At 43.3% G+C, this 15,675-nt stretch overlaps 1 protein-coding gene across 1 annotated transcript in view; it reads left to right on the top strand.

Annotated features, from left to right (window-relative positions):
- Window positions 1-10,271: 10,271 nt before the first annotated feature.
- ppil6 (peptidylprolyl isomerase (cyclophilin)-like 6) overlaps window positions 10,272-15,675 on the top strand; it is a 51,002-nt gene continuing 45,598 nt past the window's right edge. Inside the window, exon 1 of the mRNA XM_068019295.1 lies at window positions 10,272-10,355. Within this exon, the coding sequence (XP_067875396.1) occupies window positions 10,272-10,355 (84 nt within the window). The remainder of the gene's footprint in view (window positions 10,356-15,675) is intronic.

Raw genomic sequence — 15,675 nt, 5'->3', positions numbered from 1 at the left:
CCACCCCAATAAAAGCTTTTTGAGCTAAATTCATTCATTTGTGTTATTTAAATGTTTTAAATTATTAACATTTGTATATTATATATTTGTGTATAATGTACAGTCAAATCTAGATCAAAATTGCATGACTAACAGGGATTGCTGGGGTGGCATTTGTCCCCTGAAAACTATGAATTCTATATTAAATTTGTTTACTTGTTTGAAATGTTAGTAAAATATTTACTGTGCTGAGAAACGTATGTTGGGTAATGCAGTTGTTTCTTAATTAGCCAAATTCTCTTTGGATCGGACCATTGTTGGTGTTGTTCAGAACCAGCTGCTGGCAATCGACCCTTAAGATCTCAGCTCGTTAGAAGGAGGAACCCTGGATCAGTCTTGAGCCCCATCTGTACCGAGGAGCAGATGCCACAGTAGCTGTCCCACAATGTAATTCTTTTTAGTGCAGCCCTTAGTTGTGTGATCAACTTGCCAATCAACTAACAAGCCGGAAAACCTGTGACACTTTTGAGCATTGGGCAGTGATGAAAATCGCCATAATTTTGTGCAGCAGAACAGTGCAGTTCAGGCAGGGCCTGAGTTCTGCCTGGGATATTTTGTTTCTGTGCATAAACTTAACTAATTTATCATGTAAGTTTTATTTTTGTCCTCAAGGTAAGGGACAATATTTCACTGGAATGGGACACACAGCTCTTTCATGTGGAGCAACGTGTCCTAGGCCCAACCATCTTTAACTTCACCAATGATCTTCCGTCCATCATAAGGTCAGAAGTGGGGATGTTCTCTGATGATTGCACAGCGTTCAGTACCATTCGCAACTCCTTATACTGAAGCAGTCCGTGTCTGCGTGCAGCAAGACCTGGAAAACATTCAGGTTTGAGCTGATAAGTGGCAAGTAACATTCGCGCCACACTAGCATCAAGCAATGACCATCTCAAACAAGGGAATCTAAACACTACTCCTCAACATTCAATAGCATTACCATTGCTGAATTCCCCACCATCAACATCCTGGGGGCTACCATTAACCAGAAACCTCAACTGGACCAGCCATATAAATACTGTGGCTTTAAGAGAAGATCAGAGGCTGGGAATTCTGCAGTGAGTAACCCACCTCCTGACTCCCCAAAGCCTTTCCACCACCTGCAAGACACAAATCAGGACTGTGATGGAATACTCTCCATTTGCGTGTGCAGCTCCAACAACATTCAGGAAGTTTGAAACTATCCAGGATAGAGCAGCTCCCCATCCACCATCTTAAAAATTCACTGCCTCCGCCGTAGTTGCAATGTGTACCATCTACAAGATGAACTGCTGCAACTTGCTAAAGCTTCTTCAACAGCACCTCCCAAGCCTGTGTCCTCTACCACCTAGAAGGACAAGAGTGGCATGTGCTTGGGAACATCACCACCTGAAAATTCCCCTCCAAGTCGCACACCATCCAGACTTGGAACTATATCGTCGTTCCTTCATTGTCGCTGAGTCAAAATCCTGAAATTCCCTCCCTAACAGCACTGTAGGAGTACCTACACCACATTGATTGCAGCAGTTCAAGAAGGCAGCTCACCACCACCTTCTTGAGAGCAATTAGGGATCAACAATAAATGTTGGCCTTGCCAGTGACACCCACATACCATGAATTAGTTAAAAAAAACTTATGCTGGCTAATACAATAAAGCATTGGGTTATATCTAAATTTAGATTTCAGACTGTCCCTGCTGTGTGCTTTCGTCCTTGGCCTTTCATCTGTACCAGCACTCTTGCATTGTTCCATTACTACCTGCCACAGAAAGCACGTCTCCTGCAAAGACGCTTTCCTTGCTCAAGTAACTTCCAGTGTCCCCCTCAGTTCCATCCTTGATTCCCTCCTATTCTTCCTCTATGCAACCTGACAGTACTATTATCCATAAGCATTGGCTTCAATTTTATACTGACAATGTCTAACTTTGCCTTTCCGCTATGTCACGCACATCAGAGATGCGATGATACAATATTCACAGAATAACAAGAGTTATGGAAAAAACAGACTTAGTCTTTAAATAATGAAACTTTATTTTTAAAAAGTGAACAATGGTATAAAATGGCCACCAAAGAGAAGGGGATTAACCTTTTGTGTATTCAAACAGTCTGACGATGATAAAGGACAAATCTTCAAAGCCAAAAGGTGATAATGAAACCCATCTCACACCTATCAGAAACATTCCAGGATTGAATATCTTCTATAACAAAGGAGGTGTGAAGCAGCCACATCCTGGGCCATTGTGCGATCACCATGGGATAGAAACCAGAATGTCTCCTAACAGGAGGTGAGAGATGACAGTTTAACCTTTTAAAAGAAAAAGGCAGCCAGTAAGAGAAAGAGACTGATCCAGAAGGTGAAGCTACTTGTAACTGCTGGCATTCCAGAAAGGCTGTGTTTGCTGACAATACAAGCACAAGGTGGTGCAGTGCTGGCACATGTGCAAATGCAGCCTCATTGACACAAACCTCACTGCGATGTCTCAGGCAGATGCCAGTAATAAAAATGGCGCTGTTCAATTTGACACAAAACCCAAATTGAACCCAAATCCCCTCACCCCTCAATGGCCACAATTGATGCCTCCACACCCCACCCCACTCAACAGTGCCCCGCACCCCCCGCGATCACCGCTTCTCTATCCCACTCCCTCCCGTCTCCCGTGCCCGACTGCTCACCGCCCAGAGAAGGTGGGTAGGATGAGTGGGGTGCTGGCAGGAAGCGAGTGGTGGGATGGAGTAGCAAGCAGGTGGGCGTGGGGAAGAGAAACGGCAATTGAGGTACCAATTGAGGGAGGGAGCAGGGAACTGTTGGGATGGAGACAGCGAATGCGACCATTGAGGGGTGAAGCCCCTCTGACGTCATCACGTGGTGATATTGACGTGCACACTTGTGCAGACCCATGCTGGCAATCGTTCGGATGCACTGATGACATCGGCGATCACTCTGCACATGCTCTGTGTTGTCGGGGCGCTCCGTGCCAGAAAGCACATTCCCTGCAGGAAAAATTGCAACGTCTACATCATACAGCAGAGAGAGAGAGAGCTAGAAGTGACCCACCATATTCAACAGAACCTTCAATCAAAAGGGAAATCTACAATCATCACATGCCTGCAACCCTCTATATCTTGAATCTCAAAAGAATTCAACAGGTTTATCGTAACCCTTCCTCCCCCCCCCCCCCCCCCCCCCCCATCTAAAACTCAACCACCTCTGTCCCTTCTCCATCTGTTTCTTGTGTGTGTGTGAGTGCGCGAGTGAATGAATGAGTGAATGCAGTTACAACAGTTTAGGGATATGGAATGTTGATCAATAAACAATTGGCTTTCTGTCTTTAAAAACCTACAAGAAAACCTGTCTGACTTTTTTTGAGAAAAAAAGCACAAAGGGGCTAAACTCTAATACAAATACACTTGCTGCCGTCAGGTGGGGAGTTGAACAGTGGGAACCACCCACCTCACTCCATGTGGCAGTAACAACTACTTCCCCCTCAATTCCATACCTGTTGCTGTGATGACAAGATTACAAATGAGGAAGGCCATTTGGATCATTTTAATTCATCCATCCAGAAAGATCCAAACATTTCCCCAATTCAGGAGCTAAGTTTTTAAAGATTCTAGAATCAAGTGATCTTTCTGGAAGTCTATTCCATACCTTGATCACTTTCTGTAAAGAAGGATTTCCTGGCATCAGTCCCAAGTTTAAATATTATTGGCTTGAATGTGTGTCCCTTTGCTCTCTATCTTCTCATTTTATCTTTTAACTATCGTATACTTTTAAGAACATCTCTGATGCCTCTTTTCCAGGCTGAAATTCCCAAGAGCCCTATATAGTTTGACCACACCGTTCTCTGATTTGTATTGAACTGATATACCTTGTATTTCAACATTCTATTGACTTTTGTTCGTTGCTGCTCTTCACTGGTGTATGTACCTGGATGCAGTACTTTTAAATTTTTCTGCTTCAAACTTTATATCATTTTTCATGTCCTGATCAGAGAACTCCTGCTCACACGGAAATTCAGCTACAAAGACTCATGGTCTGTCTCTCCCATGCCTGCAACTTACTCTCCTTGACTATAAGAGCCAAGAAAACCGTGGTCGTGGGGCAAGGTGTTGCATCTTTGCCCCTGATCACACTAAATAGAACTCCACTGGAATTTTGTTATTTTGGGTCCACGGTGACAGAAAATCTGTCCCCTGATGAAAAGTTCGATGCACCACGCATAGGGAAAGTAGCTATCATCTTTGGCTGTCTTGCAAAATGCGCAAAGGATAACACCAAGCTGACCCTTAGGACCAAGTTGATGGTTTATAAGGCCTGTGTTCTCAACAATTTACTGTATGGATGTGAAACATGGGCAACTTAAGGCTACGAAGAAAAGAAGCTCAATAATTTCCATCTTAGCTGTCTGCAGCGCATTATGGATATATCCTGGCAGGGCAAAATCAAAAATGCAGCAGTCCTCTCAAAGGCAGAGCTCCCAAATGTGTTGGCACCAATCAAACAGAGAGGACTTGCATAGATTGGACACGTTCGCAGGATGGAACACTGTCGCATAGCCAAGGGCCTTCTGTATGGTGAGGTAGCCGGGGCCAAACAACCAGTGAAGTGCCCAAAGCTCTGCTTCAAGGATGTGTGTAAGCTTGATATGAAGGCCCTAACTGTTGACTATCGCACCTGGGAGTCATTAGCTGATGAAAGAGGGAAATGGCAACACATCCTGTGGACTGGTGTGCACTACCACAATGACCAGTTGCTACAGCAGCTTGGCAACAGGCGCCAATGTCAAAAACAACAACTCAGCGTCACTTGACAGCTTCATGTGCAGCACTTGTGGTAGAACCTGTCTCTCAAGGATTGGCCTTCACAGCCAGCAGCAAGGGTGCATCAAGAGAAGACTCCCACCTAAATGGATTGATGGCTGCATGTCCATCATCTTTCATAGATGAAAGGATGCCAACCATTTTCAGCCCACTGAAATATATTATTCAAAGCACCGAAGGAGTGCTCTATTTCAGAGGGTGCCTCCAACTCCAGGTTGTTAAACTGAGTTCCCATTTTGTCTGTCCATTTGGATGTTAACCATCTTATTGCACTGTCCAAAAAGATCAATGGATTCAGCCATTAATTCTTCAACCATTCCACCCAAAATACAGTTTGATCATGGGTATTTTTTTCCTCTAAGATCATGATAATTAAAATGGAATCAGCCATTTTACTGTAGATTTTTAAAATAGGTTTAAAGTGGTCAGTGAATATCCTCAGGAAAGGTGAGTGACATATTTATTGTTTCCTGCACCTATTTGTAGAATACTCATGCAGATTTTTATTTCAAATAGCAGAACCACAACTGCAAGGGATTTAAGAATAAATTATTTTTCACCCCATCAGTGCAGAGTAAATTTGAAGCCAAGTCCCAGAGGTAAAAAGGCAGTATTCTGTGATTGCCTATTTTTACGTTATATATAATAGTTTGGAGGTAAACATTCTTCCCTTATTGAGAATAAAGATCTTATAAGCAAAGTTAAAATTTGATGTACAAATTAGTCATTGTAAACAATATTTTTGAATAGATCTATTTCCTCTTTTTGTCCTTCCCATCTGAGTTATGGATGTAGACTCTTTTCTAGGGTGCAATTAAATCACTAAGTATAGTGATGGTTGACAGTCTCCATCATGAGCTATTCATATTGCACTAGGATAACAGCAAGCTTGGGAGAAAAGCAGCAAATATTCTGCTAAGCGAGATCCCCACTCTGCCAAGCTTTGGGAAGAATGTGGAGGTTCAGTGCTTAACGTAAGAGCTGTGAAATGTAATGTATGTAACTGCTTCATGAGTTGATATATAAAATAGCCACAAGAGCCAGTGCTCATCTTGATCTGATTCATAAATGACACGAACAGTATACAAGAAATGGAAGTCATATCACGCACAGAATTGTCAAATTTAACAGTGTAGGATCCAGATATACCAAAGACTAGGAGTCGGGTATACAACTTCAACAAGTCTAAATTCAAAGAATTGAGTGGAAAACTAAAGCAAATGGATTGGAGGGGGATATTGTGCAGTAAATCACAACTTCTTCTGACTCATATTGTTACAATCACCTGGTTCATGGTTTGTATTAATTTTCCAGAGGTAACTTTTAATTTGGGAATTTAATTTTTTTTAATGCAAGACAAATGAAAACACCTGATGTAAGGTCACTGACCTGAAACGTTAACTCTGCTTCTCTCTCCACATATGCTGCCAGACCTGTTGAGTATTTCCAGCGTTTCTTGTTTTTATTTCAGATTTCCAGCATCTGCAGTATTTTGCTTTTATTATATAAATGAAAACACCTTGTTTGAGAAACTGGCAAACAACCCTAGGGTGGTGACAAATCAAAGGGTGGCCCATTTAGTAAGATCATAATGGGAAGTGTGAAGAACCCTAAACAATGGAAACTTCTCTGACTTCTTGATGGAGACAGAGTGTCTGTAGCTGCCTCCATCAGGGGTTTAAATTATTCATATGATTTCCCAGAACAAAGAGAAGATTTGGACTTGAAAATAATTTGTTTAAATTCCTATCTGGGACATCCTACGTGTACTATATTGCTTTGGAGATGGATAATGCAGGGGGTGCCTATTGGTGTTTTTGATCTGGGTGCTTGGTGATAGACAAGTGGTTGGCTTCAGACAGGCTGTTGGTCACAGAGAAAGCAAATGGCTTTTGGAAAGTTGTTGGCTTTGAAAGCAGCTGGACTCAGGAGCAAAGAGGCCATCGGGAACCAGGGGTGTTTGTTTTGAGTAAGGACATGAGATGCCCAAGACAGAGTGAGATATGAAGGAAATCGTAGTGAATTCCTAAGAGCTGTGGTACACTTTGGATTGATCCCAGGAGAAGTGAATCAACTGGCAAGATCCTGTAACGTATGGGGTAGGTACACCCACAGTGCTGTCTGAAAGGGAGGTCCATGATTTTGACCCAGCGACAGTGAAGGAACAGTGATATAGTTGCAAGTCAGTGGCTTGGAAGGGAACTTGCAGGTGGTGGTGTTCCCATGCATCTGCTGCCCTTGTCCTTCTAGGTGGTAGAGGTCGTGGGTTTGGAAGGTGCTGTCTAAGGAGCCTTAGTGCATTGCTGCAGCGCATCTTGTAGATGGTACACACTGCTGCCACTGTGTGTCAGTGGTGAGAGAGTGAATGCTTGTGGATGGGATGCCAATCAAGCGCGCTGCTTTGTCCTGGATGGTGTCGAGCTTCTTGAGTGTTGTTAGAGCTGCACCCATCCAGGCAAGTGGAGAGTATTCCATCACACTCCTGACTTGTGCCTTGTAGATGGTGGACAGGTTTTGGGGAGTCAGGAGGTGAGTTACTTGCCGCAGGATTCTTAGCCTCAAACCTGCTCTTGTAGCCACAGTTTTTACATGGCTACTCCAGTTCAGTTTCTGGTCAATGGTAACCCCCCAGGATGTTGATAGTGGTAGATTCAGTGATCATAATGCCATTGACTGTCAAGGGGAGATGCATAGATTCTCTTTTGTTTGAGATAGTCATTGCCTGGCACTTGTGTGGTGCGAATGTTACTTGCCACTTATCAGCCCAAGCCTGGATATTGTCCAGATATTGCTGCATTTCTACATAGACTGCTTCAGTAATAGAGGAGTCGCAAATGGTGCTGAACATTGTGCAATCATCAGCGAACATCCCCACTTTTGACCTTATGATTGAAGGGAGGTCATTGATGAAACAGCTGAAGATGGTTGGGCCTAGGACACTACCCTGAGGAACTCCTGCAGTGATGTACTGGAGCTGAGATGATTAACCTCCAACAACTACAACCATCTTCCTTTGCGCTAGGTACGACTCCAACCAATGAAGAGTTTTCCCCTGATTCCCATTGAGTCCAGTTTTGCTAGGGCTCCTTGATGCCATACTCAGTCAAATGCTGCCCTGATGTCAAGGGCAGTCACTTACCTCACCTCTGGAGTGCAGCTCTTTTGACCATGTTTGAACCAAGGCTGTAATGAGGTCAGGAGCTGAGTGGCCCTGATGGAACCCAAACTGAGCGTCACTGAGCAGGCTATTGCTAAGCAAGTGCTGCTTGATAGCACTGTCAACGACACCTTCCATCACTTTACTGATGATGGAGAGTAGACTGATGGGGTGGTAATTGGCTGGATTGACTGTATCCTGCTTTTTGAGTATAGGATATACATGGGCAATTTTCCACACTGCTGGTTAGATGCCAGTTTTGTAGCTGTACTGGAACTGCTTGGCTAGGGGCGTGGCAAGTTCTGGAATATTGTCAGGGCCCATAGCCTTTGCAGTCTCCAGTGCCTTCAGTCGTTTCTTGATATCATGCGGAGTGTATTGAATTGGCTGAAGACTGGCATTGTTCATGCTGGGGATTTCAGGAGAATACTGATTTGGATCATCAACTTGGCACTTCTGCCTGAAGATTGTTGCAAATGCTTCAGCCTTATCTTTTGCACTGATGTGCTGGACTCCCCCATTGATACTCCATTCGATCCCCATAGCCCTGGCAAGCTTTTTTCCTTCATATGCCCATCCAATTTCCTTCAGGAATCATTGATTGTCTCTGCTTCCGCCACCCTCGTGGGCAATGAGTTCCAGGTCATTACCACCTGCTGCATAAAAAAAAAGTACTTACTCACATTCCCCTGCATCTCTTGCCCAATACCTTCGATCTGTGTCCCTTAGTCCTTGTACCATCAGTTAATGGGAACAGTTTTTCCTTGTTTACCTTATCTAAGCCTGTGATAATATTGTACCCCTCTGTCAAATCTCCCCTCAATCTCCTTTGCGCCAGGGAATACAAACCCCAACTTTTCCAACCTAACCTTGTAACTAAAATCCCCCATCCCTGGAACCATTTTGGTAAATCTCTTCTGCACCCTTTCAAGAACCCTCACTCACATTCTTCCTAAAGTGTAGTGACCAAAACTGGACGCAATACTTCAGTTGATAGTTAATGGTTTGGAAAAGTAAAATCAGAAAAATACTTCAAATTAAACTGTGAAACTAGGATGGGGGCACTATTTCATTGAATTATCAGCAGTAAAAGCTCTGGAATAATTTAACAATTAAATGCAGCACTGAGAAGTTGTAGGATCCTTCTATATGGATGAATTAACATGGAGCAAATGGATCTTTTACTCATCCATAATTATCATGTGAATTCTGTTAGGCCAGTTGTCTTCTGGGACCTCATTGAAATGAGGAAGGAAGGAGAATCTTCTTTTAGTCATCTTTGTCGGTGTTACACATGAAATGCCCAAACAGAAGCAGCAGTGGAAGCAGAATCCATAATAGACTTTGAAACGGAAGTGGTTAAAGGACAAAATGAGAAGGACATGGAGAAAGGGCAGAGAAACATCACCAAGTAGATTACCGAGAGGTGACATATGGTCTGTGGATTAAGCAGCCTCTCCTGTGCTGTAAAATTCTACAATTCAAATGTTATTACTCATTTGTGAACCATAGAAGCAAATCTGGCTGGCTATGGAGGGAATTACAGACAAGCCTGATTCTTCTCTCTCCAACATCCATATGAATATGTTTTTTAGCAGGCACCACTAAATAACCATCTGGAATGGAAACTGCCCCATTTTCACCTCACCAAGCCAGTCATTTCTGGCTTTTCTCCTACTACATCCAATATCCTCTTGATTTCACTTTGTGAATAGCATGGTAGTTGTTGGAACTGACTTGCCTGAGCTTATTGAAAGTAATTAGATTTTTAAAATTCTAATGGATGTGTATTGAAAAATAATTTATTAAATCAAGACAGCTTTTTTTTTCATTTTTGTTTCAAAAGAATGCTCTTGCTTTTCTTATATAAAGTTTTCTTGTTTTTTTAAAATATTTTCTTCCAGCACACATACTTAGCACAAGTTGTAAAATTTATACGATCCTTCCCATTATTTTTTATTTGAAAAGGAGTGGTAAAGCCCAGAATATGATCATCAAATGGCAGCTGGCTGTATTATCCACAAATACCCAGTAGTCCTCGGCCTCTAGTTGATTCTTTTTAACGGTATGCCCTTTAATCCTAAATAGTTAGAATGTTTGTAAGTTTTTGTGTTGAATCTTCCTTTCAACACAACTCTGTCTTCCTGAAATATTAGCTCTCCTGTAGTCAGTTTGAAACTAGCTTGTCCTATTCCTGTTGCTGGAAGTTTTCTCTGTTCAGGACTTTGACCTTCTCCATGGAAACTGCATGTCTGTTTACAGTTTCTCCCTTCAGCATGGCTCCGGCTCCATGTTTACAGTTTGAAGTAGTCGGCTGCATTACAGATCCAACATTTTGCCAGGCAAAATGTGCAGCAGAGGTGATTAAAATGTTTTCTTTCTGTTATTTAAAGGTTGGTTTGTTTTAAAGGAGATGTAATCTATAAATACTAAGAGATTCCTGACAGCAGAGTACAACCAGATGCAGAAATTTCTCTGGTTCTACTTTAAAGAGTAAAAATTTAATCCATAAACATTTTAGCATGTATATATGTCAAATGATGTTCTTCCTAAAATTATTAATATAAAAATGCAATTTTTATACATTCTTGGGATGTGAGCATCTCTGACATGTCTAGTATTTATTGCCCATTCCTAATTGCCCTTGAGAAGGTGGTGGTGAGTTGCCTTCTTGAACTGCTGCAATCCATATGGTGTAGGTACAGTGACATTAGGAAGGGAGTTCCAGGATTTTGTCCCAGTGACAGTGAAGGAACAACGATATAGTTCCAAGTCAGGATGCTGTGTGACTTCGAGGAGAATTTACCGGTGGTGGTGTTCTTATGCATCTGTAGCCCTGTTCTTCTGGGCGGTAGAGGTTGCGACTTTGGAAGGTGCTATCGAAGGAGGCATGGTGAGTTGCTGCAGTGTGTCATGTAGATAGTACTCACCGCTACCATTGTGTGCTGGTGGTGGAGGGAGTGAATGTTTAAGGTGGTGGATGGGGTGTTGATCAAGTGGGCTGCTTTGTCTTGGATGGTGGAGAGCTTCTTGAGTGTTGTTGGAGCAGCACTCATTCAGGCAAGTGGGGAATATTCCATCACACACCTGATGGACAGGCTTTGGGGAGTCAGGAGGTGAGTTACTGGCCGCAGAATTCCCAGCCTCTGACCTGCTCTTACAGCTACAGTATTAATATGGCTATTCCATCCATGGTAACCCCCAGGATGAGGATGGACAGATGTCCTGGGGCTGAGATGATTGGCTTCCAACAACCACAACATTCTTCTTTGTGCTAAGTATGACTCCAACCAGTGGAGAATATCCTCCCGATTCCCATTGACTTCAATTTTGCTATACTAGGGCAAATGCTGCCTTGATGTCGAGGGCAGTCACTCTCACCTCACCTCTGGAATTCAGCTTTTTTGTTGATGTTTGGACCAAGGCTGTAATGAGGTCAGGAGCTGAGTGGCCCTGGCGTAACCCAAACAAAGATCGGTAAACAAGTTGTTGTTGAGTAAGTGGTGCTTAATAGCACTATCGATGACTTCCATTACTTTGCTGATGATTGAGAGTAGACTGATGGAGACAGTAGTTGGCCAGTTTGGATTTGTCCTGATTTTTGTGGATTGGGCAATTTTCCACATTGTCGTGTAGATGCCAGTGTTATGACTGTAGTGTAACAGCTTGGCTAAGTGCACGGCTGGTTCTGGAGCACAAGACTTCAGTGCTGCAGCTGGGATTTGTCAGGGCCCATAGCCTTTGCAGTTTCCAGTGCTTTCAGCAATTTCTTGATATCACGTGGAGAGAATCAAATTGTCTGAAGACTGGCATCTGTGATGGTGGAAACCTTAGGAGGAGGCTGAGTTGGATCATCCACTCAGCACTTCTGGCTGAAGATAGTTGCAAATACTTCACCCTTGTCTTTTGCACTGACATGCTGGACTCCCCCATCATTGAGGATGGGGATGTTTGTGAAGCTTTCTCCTTCAATTAGTTGTTTAATTGTCCCCCACTATTCACGAGTGGATGTGGCAGAACTGCAAAGCTTTAATCTGATCCATTGGTTGTGAGATCGGTCTATAACATGCTGCTTCCGCTGTTTAGCATGTATGTACATCTGTGCTGTAGCTTCACCAGGTTGGCTCCCCATTTTTAAGTATGCCTGGTGCTGCTCCTGGCATGCTTTCCTACACTCCTCATTGAACTAGGGTTGCTCCCCTAGCTTAATGGTAGTGATAAAGTGAGGGATATCCTGGTCCTTGAGGTTACAGGTTGTGGTTGAATACAATTATGCTGCTGCTGATGACCCACAGTGCCTCATGGATGTCCAGTTTTGAACTGCTAATGAACACTAAAAATTATTAGCACCCTGTTCCCTTCACTCAGTGGCAGCACTCTCGCGTTTTGATTTAAACCACACCCTAGGATTTAAGGACATAATCTATGTTGGCAATTCAGAGCAGTACTGCTGCAGTCAGAGGTGCCATGTTTTACATACGAACATACGAATTAGGAGCAGGAGTAGGCCACTCGGCCCTTCGAGCCTGCTCCGCCATTCAATAAGTTCATGGCTGAACTGATTACTCCACATTTCCACCAACCCCCGATAACCTTCCACCCCCTTGCTTATCAAGAATCTATCTACCTCTGCCTTAAAAATATTCAAAGACTCTGCTTCCACCACCTTTTGAGAAAGAATGCTCAACCTGCCTGCCATATTATGGTAAGTGAACACATATAGTTTATTTAAAAATATGTCTGGTTTGTAATGAATAGTAATTAGCTGGCAGTGAGTTTCAGTCTAATTCAATGTCCAGGTCCTCCTGCAAACAACCTTGAGCTTTGTTCTTGCATTTTATGTATTACTCGGCTGCCATCTGTCATCTGATAGTCAAAAATTAATAAACTGAGAGATTTATTTTTATGGCCTGCTGGCAAGTGTTGAGACTGTGATGTTGTAGTGACTGACAGAATGTGAAAAATGAACTACTTCAACAGAATATTAAATAAACAATTTAAATAAAACTTTAGATGACCTCCTTCCTACAAGGGCAAACGGAATTGATTTCCTAATGAGATAAAGGTCAATAAGATGCCAGCCACATCAAAGGGTCTTGTTAGAAAAGACCTATTCAGGTCACAGCAAGGCCACCTTCTGCTTGCTTTCATTAAATTGAATGGAAATCCACAATGTGGTCCTTGATGTTGATCCTGAAACTCTTAACAAGCAAAGAGTTTACACAGCAGCGGCTGAACATCCCCACACCACCCATAAAGCAATGAACTTTTCAATGACAGTGGAAAGTTAAGCTTGTCATCCAACTTAAGGAACGTGACCAATCTTGGGTCAATAAAATAATAGCTAATCTCAGACTTAATGATAGCAGTCTGCAGAGTGTTGTTGTCTAGTAGGCATGGTGTGACAATTCTTAAACAGAGCATTTACTCTTATGAAACGAGGGAATGTCACCTTTTCAGTAGGAAAATGGGCAATTGACTAAAAATACAGAGAAAAGCACTTACTGACACTAATGTTTCATCTACTGGGGATGAATTACTCTCCCTTGTCAGAATGGTTACTTATGAAATGTTTGCTTTTTTTCTGAATTGAGGGAAGATCAAGAAAAAGGAACTGACAATGCATGATAAATAAAGCTAATAGTTGTGTACTGCCATATAATGACATCAGGGTACACTGCTAAAATATCAAAAAATATTGTCAGTCACATTCATCACCTTGAACCCCAAATGTGTTCCAAGTGTAAGGAACAATGGAGTGGAGTAGACAATGCAATAATAGTATTAACCAGGATGGAACACTGAGACTGGGATCAGCACCGACCGACATTGCACCACAGATATTTGACAAAATTATTGACTCAGCCATGGACATGGGGGCAATTAATCTGTATATTAAATGTATAGCCATTCTAATGCCATCAAAACAGAGTCTGATAAAAACACATTTCTCCCTATTTAGTGATATACCTGGCATTGATTTTGCTTGCACAAGTAGTCTATGTCAGCCCACACATTTGAAGTAGCAATGTGGAGAATTCAGACAGATATCCATCTGTCTGAAGTGATCGTGATCTAACACCCCCTCTTCCCCCCACCCCCCCCGTCTCTCTCTCTCTACCCCACTCTGTCTCTCCCCTCTCTCCCCCTCCCTGTCTCTCCCTTCTGTCTCCCTCCTGTATCTCCTCCGTCCGTCTCTGTCTCCCCCTTCCCTGTTCCGTCTCTGTCTCCCCCTTCCCTGTTCCGTCTCTGTCTCCCCCTTTCCTGGCTGAATTTTACAGACGCCCTGAAGTTCGGGGTCGGTTGGGGGGGGGGGCACTGGAAAATGCCTCCGTGAGAGGGCCACCACACACCCCGACGCCGTGAGGGCCCGGCCCAATATTGCGGGCAGTAGCGAGGCCTTGTGGCGGCACCCCGCCACTCAGTGACAGAACCGCCATTAACATCTCAAAATAAATTTAAATCACTGAATTAATTACTTTACGTTCCCACTGTCTGTCCTGATGTGATATTCATGCCGGTGGCCAACACTGTTGCTTTCGGATCCCCGACCGCGGAACTGAGGCGGAACATTGGTGGGGAGGGCGGAGGAGGTAAGTTTCTCAATGTGGTGGGGGGGGGGGGGGGGGTGGTGAGTTCAAAGTCATATCATTGGTGTAGGAGATGGTGGGAAGGGTTATAGTATAAAATTTATATACTTGGTGGAGGGGGAAAGTCAGGTGAGCAAGGGAAGTGTTTTTGTGGGGGGGGGGGAGAGGGCAAGTAATTGATTTTATGGTTACTGGGGGGGGGGGGAGAGGGGCAATTTAAATGGATTTAAATTTTTTATTCCCTGTTCCTATAAATCAGGGTTGTCCAACATTCGGCCCGCCAAACGTTTCCATCCAGCCCGCGGATGTAAACTGTTCCCAGGGCCATTCCTCGTCCTCACCGTTACTGGAGATGAAAAATTTCTCTTTGTCAGTCCAGCTTTTAAACTATTGCGCTGTCAGTTTCACAGGTGACAGCTGTCGACTCTCACACAGTTGCAGAGAGTGGGACACTCTTTTAAAGTTCTTTTAAAAGTCCGGTCTTTAAAAAAACGATCGTTGTCAGTTTCACAGATGACAACTGCTGACGTTGGGAACAGCCGTTTCCCAACAGACTCGGTTTTCTGGCACGTTCTGACTGACTTTTTTTTAAAAAGCCGGCCGTAAAATCCCAAGTCCATTGGGAAACTGCTGTTCCCGATGTCAGTCAGTCCCACTCCCTGGCTCAATCCCCATAGCCCTGCAAGTCTAATTTTCTCAGGTGGCCATCCAACTTCCTTTTGATGTCATTGATTGTCTCCACTTCCACCATCCTTGTGGGCAGCGAGTTCCAAGTCATTACGATCCGCTGCATAATTAAGTGCTTCCTTATACTCCCCCTGCATCTTTTGCACAAAACTTTCAATCTGTGTCCCCTAGTCCTAGAGGGGAGGGGGGAGGGAAGGAGAACGGGACACACTGAGTGCGGAAGAGGGGGAAGAGAGATTAAGGTCTCTCCTGAAAGGTGGACATCTATCCAGAATACTCTGCATCACTACATCAAGTGTGCAAGCAGAGATTGACTACTTATTAAAACAAAAACAATGCCAGTGACAAGAAATATAGTGACAAGAACTAAATGACAAGAAAGTAAGTTAATAAATTAGTTTTC

Source organism: Heterodontus francisci, chromosome 3 (assembly GCF_036365525.1).
Source record: "Heterodontus francisci isolate sHetFra1 chromosome 3, sHetFra1.hap1, whole genome shotgun sequence".
In the NCBI taxonomy this organism is placed as follows: Eukaryota; Metazoa; Chordata; class Chondrichthyes; order Heterodontiformes; family Heterodontidae; genus Heterodontus; species Heterodontus francisci.
Note: the sequence above shows the minus strand (reverse complement) of the source record. Positions and strands in the feature narration are given on the sequence as shown.